We start from the raw sequence: 15,879 nt of genomic DNA on the forward strand, positions 1-15,879 counted from the left end.
GAAATCAATTGAGTTAGAAAAATGCTAAGCAAAGCTTCCAGTACCTCTCCTCAAGAAAGTGTGGAGGCAACTGAAAAGGGCAGAGTAGTGACTGCTCAAGAGAAGAATGCATACATTCAAGAGAATGCCAGGAAAAACGAAATGACAAAAGAAAAGGGATCTGCCCTTTTGAGGCATTCCAGCCTGCCTCCACTCACCGTTAGAGCCAGCATGACCTCTCTGTAATTTTTGTTCCCATTCAGTCTCTTCTTCAGTGCTCGAATGGCATCCTTTGGACTGAAGGAGAAACACGACATCGTAAAAAGACAGCTCACACACTTTTCACATGCCATGCTGAGGGACAAGAATCCTTTATCATTTCTAAATGGACATAAGCATCTGTATTATCTTTAGATAAGTTGACTACAACCAAACTAGGGTCACATAGAATTATGTGAAAAGACAAGATATCACAGATACTAAGGTCAGAGCAATGCCTGAGGCCACCAAAATAGCAAGACGCTAATCAAACTAGAAAGACTGACAAGCTCTCAGAAAAAGGCTCATGTAACATCAGCTATGAGCTCTCCTGCAAAGTGCAAGAAACACAGCTTGTCTGATGCTGAAGGAAATGCATCAGAGAAGCTTCTCTATTCAAACAGATGAAATTAGTAATGCACTGAGATGCATCTGTTGAAACCACAACCCCCAAAGTACAAACTTGATACCCTCTCCAAGCAGACATATTTTTCACGCCAGCCTTCCCAGGCAGACACGTAACACAGAATATGCTGGACTTTACAGAGCTTCTCTGTAATGTAGAAGGAGGAGGAAAACCAAACAATTTGCATGTAAACTGCATTTGAGCTACAAGCACCTGCCCCCCGGACTCACTGCACCTCCCCACATGCTGAATGCAACTGGAGGTGACTTTGCCCACAAGCCTTTTGAAGTTTGCTGAAATAGTGCATACCCTTCTTCTGTCTCATTGATAATGTCACAGATTTCCATGTTAAGTGTCCAGTCTTCGCTCTGTAGAGAGCCATCCGTGGCCTTTTCTGTAAAGAAAATAAAATATTTATATATATATATACATATATATTTTTCCACATCTTTCTGATTAGGTACTTCAATCCATCTTCAGTGACTCAGATCTGAACATGTTCAGTAAAAGCAATATAGAGATAAACAAGTCCCACCTTTCCCCATTGACTCTAAGCAATGTCCAACCTTTCTGTCCATCCCCATGGATGAGCACAGAGGTTTCCAAGCAGACTCAGTTATCCCATACACTCACCACCTCCAGCCTGTAGAGATGATCTGTTCCATAAACACTACCGAATTGGTGAAAAATAGGAAGATATCAGATAATTCCAACTTAAACCTCTCAGATATCACACAATACAAGGTAGGAAAACCTCCCCCAGATTAACAAGACCACCTTCCTGGGAGCTCAACAGGAAGAACAACCTATGGCACAGCTGCTGGAAGTTCAATTCATGGATGACTGCAAGAGTAGCATAACCACAACTTCAGATAATCAGTTGAGAAGAACTGTTTCCTCCTTGGGATTTCCTTCTAAATCAATACAGTTCTGTGTAGTGGTGCCTAGAACATCCCATGAAATGTTCACACCTCTCACTCACAGCATTCAAACCCCATCCGTGTTGCTTTACCCACATGCACAAAGGCTGTAAAGAACAAAGTGAAGCCTGTGGCCAAAGTGACCCAAAAAACAGACCTTCATGGCAAACAGTATCTTCTCCTCCAAATGAGTCTAATTTTCTCTACAGATGCCTGGCATCCAAATAAGGCAAAGAAAAGCTTTATTTATTTATTTTTTCCCTAATATAAAATAAACCAAGAAAAAAAAGTCTTCTAAATATCTTAATTCAGAAACAAGACTGCAGGTACCATCTTCTCCAGCCCTCCTTCTGTCCTTACATCACATCCCAATCTGTCCCCCAGAACAAGGCAGATTTTGTTTTAGAGCACCAGGCCCCAAGGACTTCACACTTCTCCTTTTCTGTTTACCAACAGCATTTTTCCATTAACATTTTTATTGCTGTGACTGTGGATAGAGACGCCCGCAGGCCGTAATTATGGGACATTATCTGGAAAAAGACAACGTGTCTGGGTAATTCGGGTTTCAGAGACTTGTCAACACCAGCACAGTGGCTAAAGCATCTCCACCATGAAGGCAATTACAGAGGGCTGAGACCAAACAGTGTGCAAAATCCATACGGAGAGTGAGAAGCCACCTACAACCAGAAGGGAGACAACACTGACATCAGTGACGTTGACAGTGGGGTTGAGTGGACTCTCAGCAAGTCTGCAGATGGAACCGAGCTGTGTGGAGCAGTGGACACACTCAAGGGATGAGATGCCAACCAGACAGGTTGAGCAACAGGCCCAGGAGAACCTCATGAGGTTCAGTAAGTCCAAGTGCAAGGTCTGCACCTGCATCATGGCAACCCCCACTATCGGTACAAGCTGGAAAGGATGGTGCAAGGCCCTGCCAAACAAAGACTTCAGTGGATATTAGGAAGATGTTCTTTACGCTAAGGGTGGTGAAGCACCAGCACAGGGTGCTCAGAGAGGTGGCACTGCCCCATCCCTGTAGACACCCACAGTCAGGCTGGATGGGGCTCTGAGAAGTGGGTATCCCTGCTCAGTGCAGGGAGTGGGACCAGACGGCCTTTAGAGGTCCTTTCCAACTCAAACTGTTTTGTGATTCTATGACATGAAGGAAAAGGAGAGCATTCAGCCCTCAGCCTGCTGTGTTTTGGTTCTGCAGGGGCTCTCCATCACTACGTAACAGTGCTCCAAGAACTGGCATGCCAACCCATGTGGTTTCCCTGCAGCCAAGCAGCTCCACTGTGGGGCTGCGAGCAGCAAATCTGGGTCAGGCACGCTACAAAGGATGAACGACAACAGCAGCAAGTGCTGAAGAAGAGACTAAAATTAGCTCCTGACTCCTGTTCAAATTAAAACATTACCAAGGGGAAAAGAGCTCATTTCCAAAAGACAAGTGTACGTCTTAAACCCACACAGGCTCCCCCATGTTTTACACTAAAGAACAGAGATAAAAAAATAACATAAAAATAAAGGCAGCAACCAAACATTGCTGGGGAAGGGGGATTTTGCTCTGCCTCCCATCGCTGCGGAGAGAGATAGGAATGAGGTTATTGGGGACCACAACCCAGCGTTCCAATGTACCCACGCACTGCAGCAGCATCACTTCATTTTATCGTCTCTGCAGCGTCGCAATTTTTAGCCATGGAGTAGAGCCACAAACACGTTTTGTCAAAATAAACCTTAGCTAAACGGGTTTTACAGGACCAATGAATGAATGGGCTGCAAGCACTGCTTGGTGCAGGATCAGCGTTTTCCACAATCATTTTTAAGACGTGATTATAGCAGAGCCATAGACTATGAATATTGCTAAGCCGCTGCCTGCTGTCAAACGCTGTCAAGAACACACAAATTTTTTAATATATTTTTACATTAAGAAAACAAATCAACTGCCCAGATTCGGGAATATGGTCTGTTTAAGGCATAGCCTCTCATTCTGCATCGCTGTGCTCATAAATCCTTCGCAGCTTGGATGACCACCTCCAGCACAGCAGATGCAGCGACTGGTTTTTTCAATCTCTGAATATTAGAGGGTTTTTAACGTTCAATAGAATGTTTTACTAAGCAGCAAGGACTGCGTGGAAGCGAAGGCAGATCACGTTCTACAGCAATAAAGCTTTATGTGCACTGCAAGAACAAAATGCACCTAATGAAAGCGGATGCTACAGGCAGCTTTGCATGAAGCTGAATTCACAGGAAACGCTGAGCTGCTCTGCCTGCACTCTTCCTTCGAGAATCCCTCCCAGCAGATCCAAAATGCAGTAAATTATAACTACTCGATACCCAGTGCCGTATTTATTGGCTATTTCAGAAGCTGTGCCTCTCCCCAACGCTCCTTCTCAATCAGCAAATAGCCATGACTGAGAAAATTAATGGCATTTTGAATACTGGCACAGAATTGGGAAGGAACGCCATACAAACCCTGCACATACTGCTCAAAAATCAGCAGCTCCTCAAGTTCAACCTCACTGAAAAGCGTATCAATGGCACAATGGACTCTGAGATAATGACCAAAGGAATTCCAGGGTTAAGATGTTCAATCAGAGGAGGAAAAGGGCTCGTGCTTGGGCATGATACCAGCAGCACATCTCCCACATTAAAGCACTGGCATGATCAGCTCTCCAAAAACTGTATCTGTAAGAAACAGTGATTGCAATACCGCATAACCAAAAAGGCCAAACTTCAGCGTCGCACTATCTGCAAATCACATTACATGAAAACAGGAGAACTGTGGTGGTTTCTGTCTGAATACCAGAGTCTCCTGAATGAACAGATCTTTGTGTGCAGAGAAATCACAGCTTTCTCTCTTGGGACTTTTCCAGATGTTACTTCAGAGACTCAAACATTTGGGAAGAATTACACACACAAAAAAGCACCTCCTGTTAACGCAGGAAACGTGCACGTTAATGCACCGTGTTACCCAGATCCAAAAGCGAGGAAGTCCTGATTTTGAATTCCTCCCCTCCTTTGGCTCAGAGCTGATTTTTGGCATTCGAGTGGCACGAAACACCCTTTGTGCTTGGTCTCAGAATTTCAGAAGATTGCGGATCTGAAATCTTTGTCTTATCTCTTAATAGTCCACCTGCCTGACAGTGGTGCTCCAAGACTGAAATTAGAAAATCAAGCTGTCAGATGTGTCACATTTCACTTCGCGTAACATGCGGCAGCGAACAGAAGCAGCCACAGTACTGCAGGTTCTTACTGCCACCCTGCCACACTGCAGCTTAGCAGAGCTCTCACAAAAACCTGTCAGCTCGGGTCAAAGCAAAATGCTTCCACAGAATGGACAAAGGTCTTCTAAGACAAAACAAACAAACAAACAAAATCCAGTTTTGCAAGTGATGCAAAACACTCCACAGTTCACAAGGGGTGATAAGCTACTGAATGAGAACATCTCTACTTTGATCTGTAGCTCGTAGAACTGCTTTACCTCAAAGAATCACTAAAGAATCAACTGTTCTTGTCACTCTTGCATTCACCAGCTCCTCCACCACCTATGTGGCACCAGCAGTGAGCCCTGGGGTAGGACCACGGAGACATGCCAGCAGTCTAGGCTTCATGAAGATGAGACTGAAGCTCCTGGGCATTCATGTGGCCGCTGCTGCGTTCAAGACATCTTGCTTTAGAGACACAACAGAATGACATATTTGGATCTAACACTCTGTTCTTCTTTCTCTGCTTTTGTGTTTAAAACGAGTCACAGACACTTGGACATCATGACAATCAATGGGAAGGTGTGTGTGTGTGTGCAGGGGGGGGGTTTCCTTTTATCAAAACGCTGCTATTAAAAAAATAAATGTGAGTCATTGGAGATTGTAGATCAAAACTCAACTCCTAAGTGCTTTGCTCCTTAAAAACTGCCAGTTCCTTTGTAAGAAAGCACAGCTCCAAGAGCGGTTTTCAATTAGCCACCTCACTGCTCCAAGTCCTTTTTTTACATTCCTTATTTCACACTGCTCTGAAAATGCTGAGCTTCACACTTCCAAAGAAGAAGGCAGTCAGCTAGAACAAACGGGCTCAATCGGAGCTGCAAAGCATTACAGGAGAACGTGATTTGGGTTGTACTGCTGCAGCTCTGGTCATCCGCTTTGACCGTTGTGATTTTTCAATTGATTTTAGCTATGCTTACATCGAAACTCTTTGGGATGAAGTCATCTATCCTCCGCTCACTGCTTCGCCAGGGTTTCTGGGGCTGAATAAATGAATAATCATAGTCTGTAATGACTGCAGAGTCTACATTAAAACAAAATAACAGGAGAATCTGAGGACACGCATATGTGCAACCGTAACCAATTTTGAGCTCAAACGCTTTCTGAAAGCACAGAGGCTGGGAACTGTCATTTCTCCGGTTACCTTCCTGATTTTCTCCTTTTTGAAGCTGCTGCCCACATGCCAAACTTCTCCAACCCAGATCACACTTACCTGCAAACATGAATATGTAACACGCAATTATTGGGGCTTTTTAAAGAGCACATGATGTTCGCAGCTATGTTACAACATCCTGTGATTTAGATGCGCTGCAGAAAAGACATCGCTCAACATCCCCCAGAAATTCAGCCTCTTAGGAACAGGACTCCACAGCTGATTAATTGAGCACAGCTGTGCAGCAATTTCAGAAGCAAAGGAAGGTGAATGAATTAATGCATATTAAATAAATATTAGCTGCTGTCTAACAAAGGAGATTTTTCCTTTACACTTGGATCAGAGCATTACCTGATGGAGAAGAAAAGCAGAACAGAAATCCTTGTAATATTACCTGAGTAGACAGGAGAGCACGCCAGCCTGAGTTTACTACATCTTATAGGTCTCAGTGCAAACGTAGTTTGTAAAACCAGACTGACCCAATGACCATCGTACTGGACACAGACAGGCAGCCCAAGCAGTGCCTGCACTCAGAAGTTGTTCATCTCAAGCACAAATGAGGATTTAGTCACAGTCCCTAAAGGCATTTGGAGATTGCATCCTGAGCAGAACAGCGTGTTTCTATACAATAAAGACTTTTGTAAGGAATCTTCTCTCTGAAGTTCCCCCATCAGCAGAAATTGTTGTTGCTGACAGCACACTTCGCTGTGTGACGCGTGTATAAGTAGCTCTCTTTCCAAACAGATGGCTGAAAGACTACTGCTTCCTTAAAGCCAAGTGAAATCCTCCCAACTTCCTCGTTCTAAGCTTAAGAAAAACAAGAGCTTCCTCCCATGAACACACACCCATTAAAGCCAACCTGTTGGCTGTGCATACAAAGACTTGTCCTCCAGAGCTAGGGCAGCTGGCAGGAGGCAATGTCACCACTCAGGGCCACTTTACCCTGATGTTCTGCCTACAGTGACATGTTTCCTCACCTCCCCCAGTAGGGACCGTGGTGACATCCCTGTGTGACCACAAGCACTGGGAGGGCAGTGCTGCCCCACAACCAGCACACAAGCACGGTCTCACATCAACAATCAATGTGCCTTCCATCAGAAGCGTCAAAGCGGTCTGAAAGGATATGCTCTGTACTAATGGATTTCAGTGGGTTTGAATGGAGATGTTTACGGGGTGATTTACAGCTGGGGAGCAACAAATCCACACTCCTTTTGGGCACACCCCACCTCCTGATGGATGTCCCACCATGACTCCACTCTGAGCCATTGCGATCCATCAAGCAGAGCTTCCCAGCATCTTGTTACCGCTGTCCTTCTCTAGATGAGTGGCACAAGAGCACAATTTAAGACCTTTCAGGTGATTTAAATGTTCTCCCTCAGATCTGCCCTTCTAAATTAGACCGTGGCTGCTATAATATGGCTCCATTTAGGAGAACTTACCAGCATGGTGCTGCTTATACTCAGCGCACCAGGGCAGCTATCTAAAGCTACTCCTTTGGCCACGGAAAGGCAGACTGTGCTGTATTCCCAATCACACAGAGCCACTTCCTCAGTCGGAACGTGGATTTTAGATTTAGGATTTTTCTGTTGTTTTCATGTACCCAAGGATTTTGGATCATTGAGAGCAGCTACTCTGAGAGTTCTTTAATTGAGAATCTCAGCTATTAAAACAGTGCCACCCTGAACAAATACCAAAAGTACAAAATTAATTAATAGCTCAGTCTATGGCTCTCCCCCACTGAAAGCAAGAAGTGGGAAATTACCCACAGATGCTGAAATATCTTCCAAATATCCCTTACGAGCTGGTAAGTTTTTCTTGCCAAGAATGACAAGTCACTGCAGACAATCCCCATATATGACAAAAAGCCAAAACAACAAGACAAACCACAGCCACCATTTATTTTGTCAACCTTAAGTTGCAAAGCTGAGGGAAGGGGCAGCTGGAAGCGGTGATGTCTCTCTCAGCCTCATTGTTAGCAAGCACGCCCAAAGGCTCTGTTGCAGCAGATTTGCTGTTTGTAAGACTCACACACAACAGCAGCATTGCAGCTTCTCACAAAGTGTGCAAACAGCTTCTGGAAACGTTACCACCAAACGATGCAGAAGAATGGTATCCTCGGAGAGGTACGAGGCTGCACAGTGAGAGGCAGGCAGAGCCCGGAGCCAGGCAGGGCAGCACCACACTGCCAAGTCCCAGCAGCACGACGGACTGCATGCTGCCCCATCCAATGCCATCCAGCAATTCCAGGTGAGACTGGAAGAAGTCTGTGCAAAGTTCTGGATGATCAGTGTGTCAGGGAGCTCTGTTTGAAATCTATCAGCTCTTGATGGCTAATTTTGTACTACACGAGTAAAGCAAGTTCTAATAACTCACTTGGGACTTCACTCCAGTACTTACAAGCTACGTGCTTTTCATATTCATAAAACAAAACTAATTGCCTTTCATGGATGAAATGTTCCAAGAATTTTTAATCCATGGCAGCTGCAAACTCTAAAAATCCATCCCTGTATATTTAAGACTCTCCCTCCCACCCACTCACGTGTAACAAACACACTGTTTGCTGCAAACAAACCATACAATGACAATAACCCACCAGGCTCCTACCTTAGTATTCTTTTTCTTTTTCTCACAGGTTACTCCTGAAGTCAATTGCTCATATTCTCACATACTTAAAATGAACTGAAAACATTAATTATGTTTAGTGAAGGGGATAAAATAAAATATAGTGAAAAAAATCTTTCAATTCTACAGCAGTTACAAGTTTACTCCTTAACATCAGCACGCTACAGGCAGATTTTCAAGCTAACATTCATATCAGCTAATTAAAACGTGTTACAAACAGAACAAAACACATGTAGCATGGGGCCGTCTCATACACATTCCCATATCCAGCACTCCTCTGCATCTCTGGCTACGACGGTGAGAGCTGTGTCCTCTGCACCACTACAGCAGTGCCACATGTGGGACAGAAGCGGGCAGACTCACAAAAGCCTTGCAGCTTTTGAGGGCTGACAGCTCACATTTCCTTGTGTGAAATGCTTCCATTTGCTTTCCAGTTCTGCACTCTTAATTCACACTGCTCTGCAAGATGACAGCAGGGCTGCACAAGAGGCAGCCAGCTCCTACCCCACTGAAATTCTCCCAAACCTCCACAGCTTGAAGCTCAGTGCCTGGAAACCACTAAACGTTCGCTGCAGGAAGAGGGGGAAGCTGGCTGCTTTCTGCTAGGTAGCAGGGAAAGCTTCTGCCAAGGCTGCTCTCACTCGAAGTGCCCCAGTGCCAGCTGCCCCTTCCAAGGAGCCAAGCTCACTCTTCCTGCAAAAGCTGAGGGCTAAATGCTTCCAAGCGATCCGCTCTCAGCAAGTCTAGGAGCAAACCAGGCAACAAGATGTATGACAGCAGTTCTGTCCTGCATGGGCAGAGAAACGTGTGTTTCTTGGTCCATTCCTACAGCCCCATTTCTTATGCATCACTGCTGTAGGTAACCCTGAAAAAGACTGATAAATAGAAAATGTAACTCCTAGAAGGTCAGATCACATACGTTGCACTGTAACCGTTAAATGACAGTGGGTTGTAAAATAATACCAATGTAAATGTATCAGAGGATCACAGTGTGCTTCTTGGTAAATAAACATATTGGTCTTTGGATGGTTAAAATTCTGACTAGAATGCAGATTCTGAGTGTGTATACATGGCCTATTTATCGTATGCAGCAGGGAAGCAAATCCCAGCAAATGAAACGGGCTGACCCAGCGTGTTCTGACAACCGCAGGCTACGGGCAGAAGGTCACACTGCAGTGTGAACATCCACCATCTCCTGCAACCTGCAGGGACCCAGCTCTGTTTACAGCTCGCTTAGCAGCAGTGCTGGAGGAAAGGCAATGCCTCACCTACAGGGAACCTCCTGAGTGCTGCTGCTGCTGCTTCTACTTGGGATGCCTGTGGGACCCAGCAACTGGGGACAGTGAGCCCTGCCATCTCTGCTTTCCGACTGCAGCTTCTCCTAGCCATTCCCTGCTGCTTTGGCACTGAGCAAGACCTCCTCAGCTTCTTTTGGGCCCTCCAAACAGCAGGTTGTTCCCCATGTGACCAGAAGCACACAGTGATGTCTCTTATGAACGAGTGCCCTGCAGATTGGTGACAATCCAGTTCTCCTTGGTGACCGTCAGGCCTGGGGATGCTTCTGCACACCAGTATTAATGCCATGCTTTAATGCAATGCATGAAATACCTCTCCAGCTTCAGCAAGACCACAAGACCACTGGCACCCTTTAAAGAACCTGGCTGGGGGTTTTGCACCACGCACGGACTATGCCAAGCTACTGGCATAGATGGGTTGTAAAGGCAGTTTTAATTACAGAAGCTAAAGCTCACACGTGATCAAGCTGCAGTGTCAGAAAACCACCAGAACTCAATGCTGACCCATTTGAGTTGTTTGTTGAACTTTAATCACTTTCCAAGTCTGACAGCTGCTCAAACTTAATTGCTCATTATGCTTGTAAATAAAAACTGATCTCACTCGCTGATTAGCCAACCATCTTACAGTTGCCATAACAACTTCTTGTCTAATAAGTGATTTCAGATTTCCCATTATTTGTACTAGTGGAGAATTTCACAAAGGTCTGAGATCGCTCTTTTCACTAAAATATCTTTCTAATTAGAAGAGAAAATCAGTAGAGAAAGGGCAGCTCGAAGATCATTTATTTATTACAGCGGCTTAAACATGAGATTAGGGTACCCCAGAACCAAATATATGCTGGATCTTGCTTAACTCCTATCCTACAATCCTCCTAATACCATTCATACTTGCACCCTATAGCAATCAGGAAAATATCAGCCAGCATTCAAGCAGTAATTAGTCACAATGCAGAGACCAATTTCAAGATTTGCTCTAACGAATCCATTCCAGTAAAGTCTGCGTGTTGTTTTTCACTCCTAATCTTCAATTAGGAACCCATTAACTGGTTAAGTTCCTTAACACTGTGTTGCCTGAGATTGGCGCTTGACATCTGGGGCAGGATTACTAATTAAAGCCTTACATGTGTCTGAAATAAACTCCGTTCCTTGGTAAGTATTTGGTCATCACAGTTTAAGTATAAAAGGGCTCTGCTAAAACAAACAGATGTATTTGGAAGCCTGAGAAGACAAAGTGGTGGGGAGCTGTAACTGCTGCTGGCCCGCAGGCATGCTACAGAATAAAGACTTTCCAACTTTGCTGGCAAAGCTGCTGAAGCTTGCAGTTCATTTAATCTGCTCAAGGTAGCTCTTTGTGCATATAGGCAAGGAGAGACGTCCTCTTCCTTCCAAAAGGGAAATAAATACAGTAAGCTGTAACTAAGACGTAACTCAAGTTCCTGAAAAAGTCAGGAAATACCAGATTTTTACAAAGATTTTTTTTTTTCCTGCATTTATTCATCTGCACAAGGTGTGAATTCCTTGGTATCTGGATCAAACACAAAGCATGCCTTACTGAAGTATTCTGTGAAAATACAGAGGATGCAACGTGTCCAAGTTAAAAAATCCTCAGCATTCCTGACTGTACTTGGCAAGCAACAAAGTCTTTCTCTCCTAAGACTGAGAACCTGGTGCTCTGCAAAGTCCTCGGGGTTCCAGCACAGTTTGTAACACCAATACATGCCTCTCCCTTACACATGGTTTCTTTGACCTGAATTTGAACAAAGAATTCCTTCCCAAAGTAATGTAAGCCAGAAGGCTGCCGAGGAGCAGCTGGGAGCAAGCTGGGAGAGCTCAGGGAGCACACAGGCTTACAACTACCAAACCATCCATGCAGGTCTCCCTGGATCGGCTCGTCACCTACTGATGGTCCCTGAAGGTGAGCTTCAAGCAAAGAGCTGCCACAGGGTCTCTGGACAGACAGAGGCAGACATGTGCTAAATATCCTTCACAGAGCTGTGCCAAGAGGTGGCCGAACACATGGGGTTATACAGTGTTTCTTCGGTAATCCTTGGTTTTGAGATGAGTTACTATGTTACTACACTACGGGACCCAGCATTATCTTTGGGGCAGGTACAGAAAAGTCACATTTCATATAACACATTCCAGCACACTCTCTGAATTCATTTGCAAGTCCCCTTCTTGAGCAATGGAAAGAGTACTTCTGAATGAGAAGATCTGGCTCCTTGAGTTCTGCAAAACACGTTCACCCCCAGCAAAGTGCCTGCTCCACGGGGCAGAGCGTGGGGGGGAGCAGAGCCTGCAGAGCCCAGCTCCACGTGCTCAGGAACCAGCAGCTTCAAAAAGGCCTTTTCCAACTGACAGTAACTGAAAAGAGCGAGCAAAACAACTGGGCAGCACAGCCCGCAGAATGACTAAGCAAACACTGAAGGCAAGGCCTCAGAGATGGGCTTTTAAACCTCAGCAACAAGTTTCTCCCATGCAGAAAGCTGGTATTTCCCCGGTGGGCTGCAAAGGAGCAAATGGCAGCAGGCTGACCCTGCAGAACTGGGCTGATCCTGCAGAACCGTCCCACAGATGTGGGGGGAAACTGTATTTCTTGGGCCTCCGTGTCTGCTCTGTAACACTGTGGGGCTCTTAGCACACTTCCCTCCAAACGGGTCTGCTTTTTAATCACTCACGTGCTGCACACATTTTGAGATGAAAAAGCAAAGCCAAAGTGTGACGTGCTTCACTCAGAACCAAATGTTCATCACCAGATGAGGACAGAGGCTGCCAGGCCCCACAGCCCCCGGGCTGTTCCTATGCAAGGTCACCACGCAGCCACTTCTGCCAAATGTGCTGCTGCTCCTCTGCCGGCCACGAGCACAGAGGATACAGCAAATGCCTTCATTGCCTTCAGAGGATGCTACATTCAAAACCCAGAGTGAGCTATAAAACCAAATGAAGGGCGGACTAATTTAAAGGCGCTCTTTATTCTGCTAGGGAGAACGTACAATAGGCTTCTCCTGGTGAAAATTGAATGGATGAAATCTGGACCGTGGGGCTTTACTGACCGTGTGTCTTTAATTACATTGCAAATACATGGCTCAAAAATCTGCTGAGTACATGCACAGAGTGCTATCAAACCGGGAACGGGCTGTCTTCACGCTGCAACCCCTCACGTACAGACTTCTATTAGAAGCATATGGAATAGACATTTAAGTGTCCTGTGCTGGAGGAGATAAAACTGCATTACTCAAAAATACACGCTATAATACCTTCATGAACTACAATCTGCTTTTGTGGCTATAAAATAAATCCAGTCTTAGGAACCCAGTATTAAATGGTATTATACTAATTATCCAGCTTCATACATACATGTAGTTTCTCCAAGTTTCCAGACTCGTGACTCAGTATTTATTTGCTTTTAAAGGAGCAAAGATATCCATTCTCATATTTCATGGAGATTTTCCTTACAACATAATCCATTATCATGAAGTGAAAGCAGATCCCAATAATCTTATAAAACTAAAAGCATTTTATCAGGCTCTCTTCTGCATGACAGGCACAATTCCATACAAACAGCGGGGACTGGACGGTTAACAACCACCAGCTACAGCACTTGGTGCAAATGGACTTAAACCCTGAGGACAGCACATCCTGTACACTCATCATCATGGGCAACGCGAACAATCACCTTTCGGATGCAATAATGCAATCCATGAAGAGTAAAGTGATTCATTGCCCAGCAACATCCCTCAAACACAGCACGTGAGCAATCCCAGAGCCTACAGTCACTGCTGTGCTCTCTGAACGCTGCACTCTGGTCTTACAAAAATACTCATCTAAAAGATAACTTTTACTTTCAGCACAGCAAAACGTAAGTTTATTTTGAGGGTAACTAAGGCAAATGGGGTACGTGAGTCACAAAGCATGGGTTAATTCTTCCTACAGCGTTACAAGGGGTTGATCCCTGTAATAAATCCATCTCTACATGGAGTTATTTAGTTTGGAACCACTTTGCTGTTTGAAGATTCACACAAATCTTAAGACGTGTGAAACCTGAGGACAGATCTGAAGTGTTTTTTAGGAAGAAAGGAAAACACAAGAGTGCCTACACACCTTTCTCATTAAAGGGAAAAAAAAAAGGTGTGGGGGGAAACAAAGCAGCAGCTCTGGTAACAGCACCACATTTATTGTTGGTTTAACAACTTCAAATGGAAACCGCAAATGCTCTGATAAAAATCAATTGAGCTGCCTCAGTATCGGTTCAGTAAAGTGCCTCTGCATCCTTTGCTGAAACCCTGTAGGCTGCTGAAACCATATTCCTCATGAAATCACTGCCCCATCATGCTCTGAAAACAGGCTCCTAGGCAAGCACCTGGACAAACGTCCCCCATTCAAACCCCATTTTCCCAACAGGAACCAAGGTGCAAGCCAGCATTTCCCGATCAACAACAGCCTCAGCCCAAAGGACATGTTAATTTCTAACACTTTGTTAAAGATTAACTTCAGGTCTGTTCTGAGAGGCTGAGAGACAACCAGAAGGCAGCTTCAGCAACACACGTGCCCATCACATGAGAGCCATGACCCAAACAGAGCGTATCTGTCTGTCCATCCATCTGTCCATCCACTCATGGTACATCACACACAGCACTACTGGGCTCAGCCCCTTGCACACAATGGGCTGGGAAGTGAGGAGAGAGCTTGGGTTCACATACCTGAACACTCCCCTGAAGTGCTCCCAAGGTCTCTGGGGTAACAACTTACAATAGATGTAACTGGGTTTACTCTTTCCTTACATGTAAGTCATCCAGCCTATACTAAATAAGCAGTATCCCAGCACTGCATACACTTGTAATTCATTCAGTTTAAATCATCTAAGAAGTTTGCACTAACCTACAGTAAGGATATTTGCTCTGGTAACCTTGAATAGAGTGGTGACACTTTAAAGATGGCTGCCTCAAAAAAGAAAGATAAAAATGCAATTTATGGTGGGATGTTGTATCTCAAGGTAAATTCCCGCTACCGTGATTTGTGGCTTTCTCTGTAAGGCAGCCTCTCTCCAGATATCAAGCATTTTGTCTTCAGGATTTAACTACACATCTTTCTCCATTCTTCCTCCTCACTGGCAGGGACCTTCGCAGGGAGCTCCATCAGGACGTGCTGACCTCAGGATAAAGCAATGCTGCAAGGTGACCCTGGAGACTTTTGCATCTGGTGGGACGTGGAAAAGCTTCATCCACTCACAAAGCCTTTGAGAAGCAACTGATGGTGCTATGTAACCTCAGATGAAATTTTTAGCTTATGCATAAATATTGCTATTACCTCCCCTTACTTCAACAGGTAAAAAGCAACATGGCAAGAGCAGAACGGTGTTTAAGATCAGGAATGCTGCAACACGTGCCTGCTTCAACTAACGGGCCTCCCAAAACAGCTTGGCAGGGACCTTGCTAGAGGCAAAGGGACAGCTCAGTCTCCACAGGTCAAAGAAAGCATTAGAGAAAAATGAAGTGAGGTTTGTCCTTGGTAGCTGTGGTGGTGTTTCACACAGGCGGTTTTATCAGCCAACCAGGTTTATCAGCCAGCAGAAATCAGGTAGCTTTCAGAGACATGGAACCTGGCTCCCATCTACACTGGCACTTTAGATGCAAGAGACTCAATCCATCTCCATTACAAATCCTCTGAGCTCATCCTAGCATTACTTTCTCACATTAAGCAAAAGAGTTAACATAAAAAGGCTGCCTGGCTTCAGACATTATCCAGATAGAGAGGAAGAGGAAAAGGGAAAATCCCCTGTATTACCTCCCTCAGCACTCCCCAAACCTTCTCTGACATATTTGCTCTTCCAGACCTGGCATTTATGCAACAATGTTGCCTTGCTCTAAGTAAATCTTCAGGAGATCCTCTGCTACTTCCTGGTGCACTATGGACTCACAGGACCCTCCGTGCTTCTTCCTTATAACGGATGCTATGGTAAGTGCTAGGTCCTGTTTGAAAACATCAT

General features: G+C 44.9%; 1 protein-coding gene across 4 annotated transcripts in view; it reads right to left on the minus strand.

Annotated features, from left to right (window-relative positions):
* The window catches only part of TOM1L2 (target of myb1 like 2 membrane trafficking protein), a 50,738-nt gene that overhangs the window by 32,678 nt on the left and 2,181 nt on the right, over nt 1-15,879 (minus strand). For all 4 annotated transcript variants that reach the window (XM_072348980.1, XM_072348983.1, XM_072348982.1 and 1 more), the window contains exons 2-3: nt 953-1,037; nt 198-276 (exon numbers count right to left, since the gene is read on the minus strand). In XM_072348980.1, coding sequence (XP_072205081.1) covers nt 198-276; nt 953-1,037 — 164 coding nt within the window. The remainder of the gene's footprint in view (nt 1-197; nt 277-952; nt 1,038-15,879) is intronic.

This window comes from Excalfactoria chinensis, chromosome 14 (assembly GCF_039878825.1).
Source record: "Excalfactoria chinensis isolate bCotChi1 chromosome 14, bCotChi1.hap2, whole genome shotgun sequence".
NCBI classification, from domain to species: domain Eukaryota; kingdom Metazoa; phylum Chordata; class Aves; order Galliformes; family Phasianidae; genus Excalfactoria; species Excalfactoria chinensis.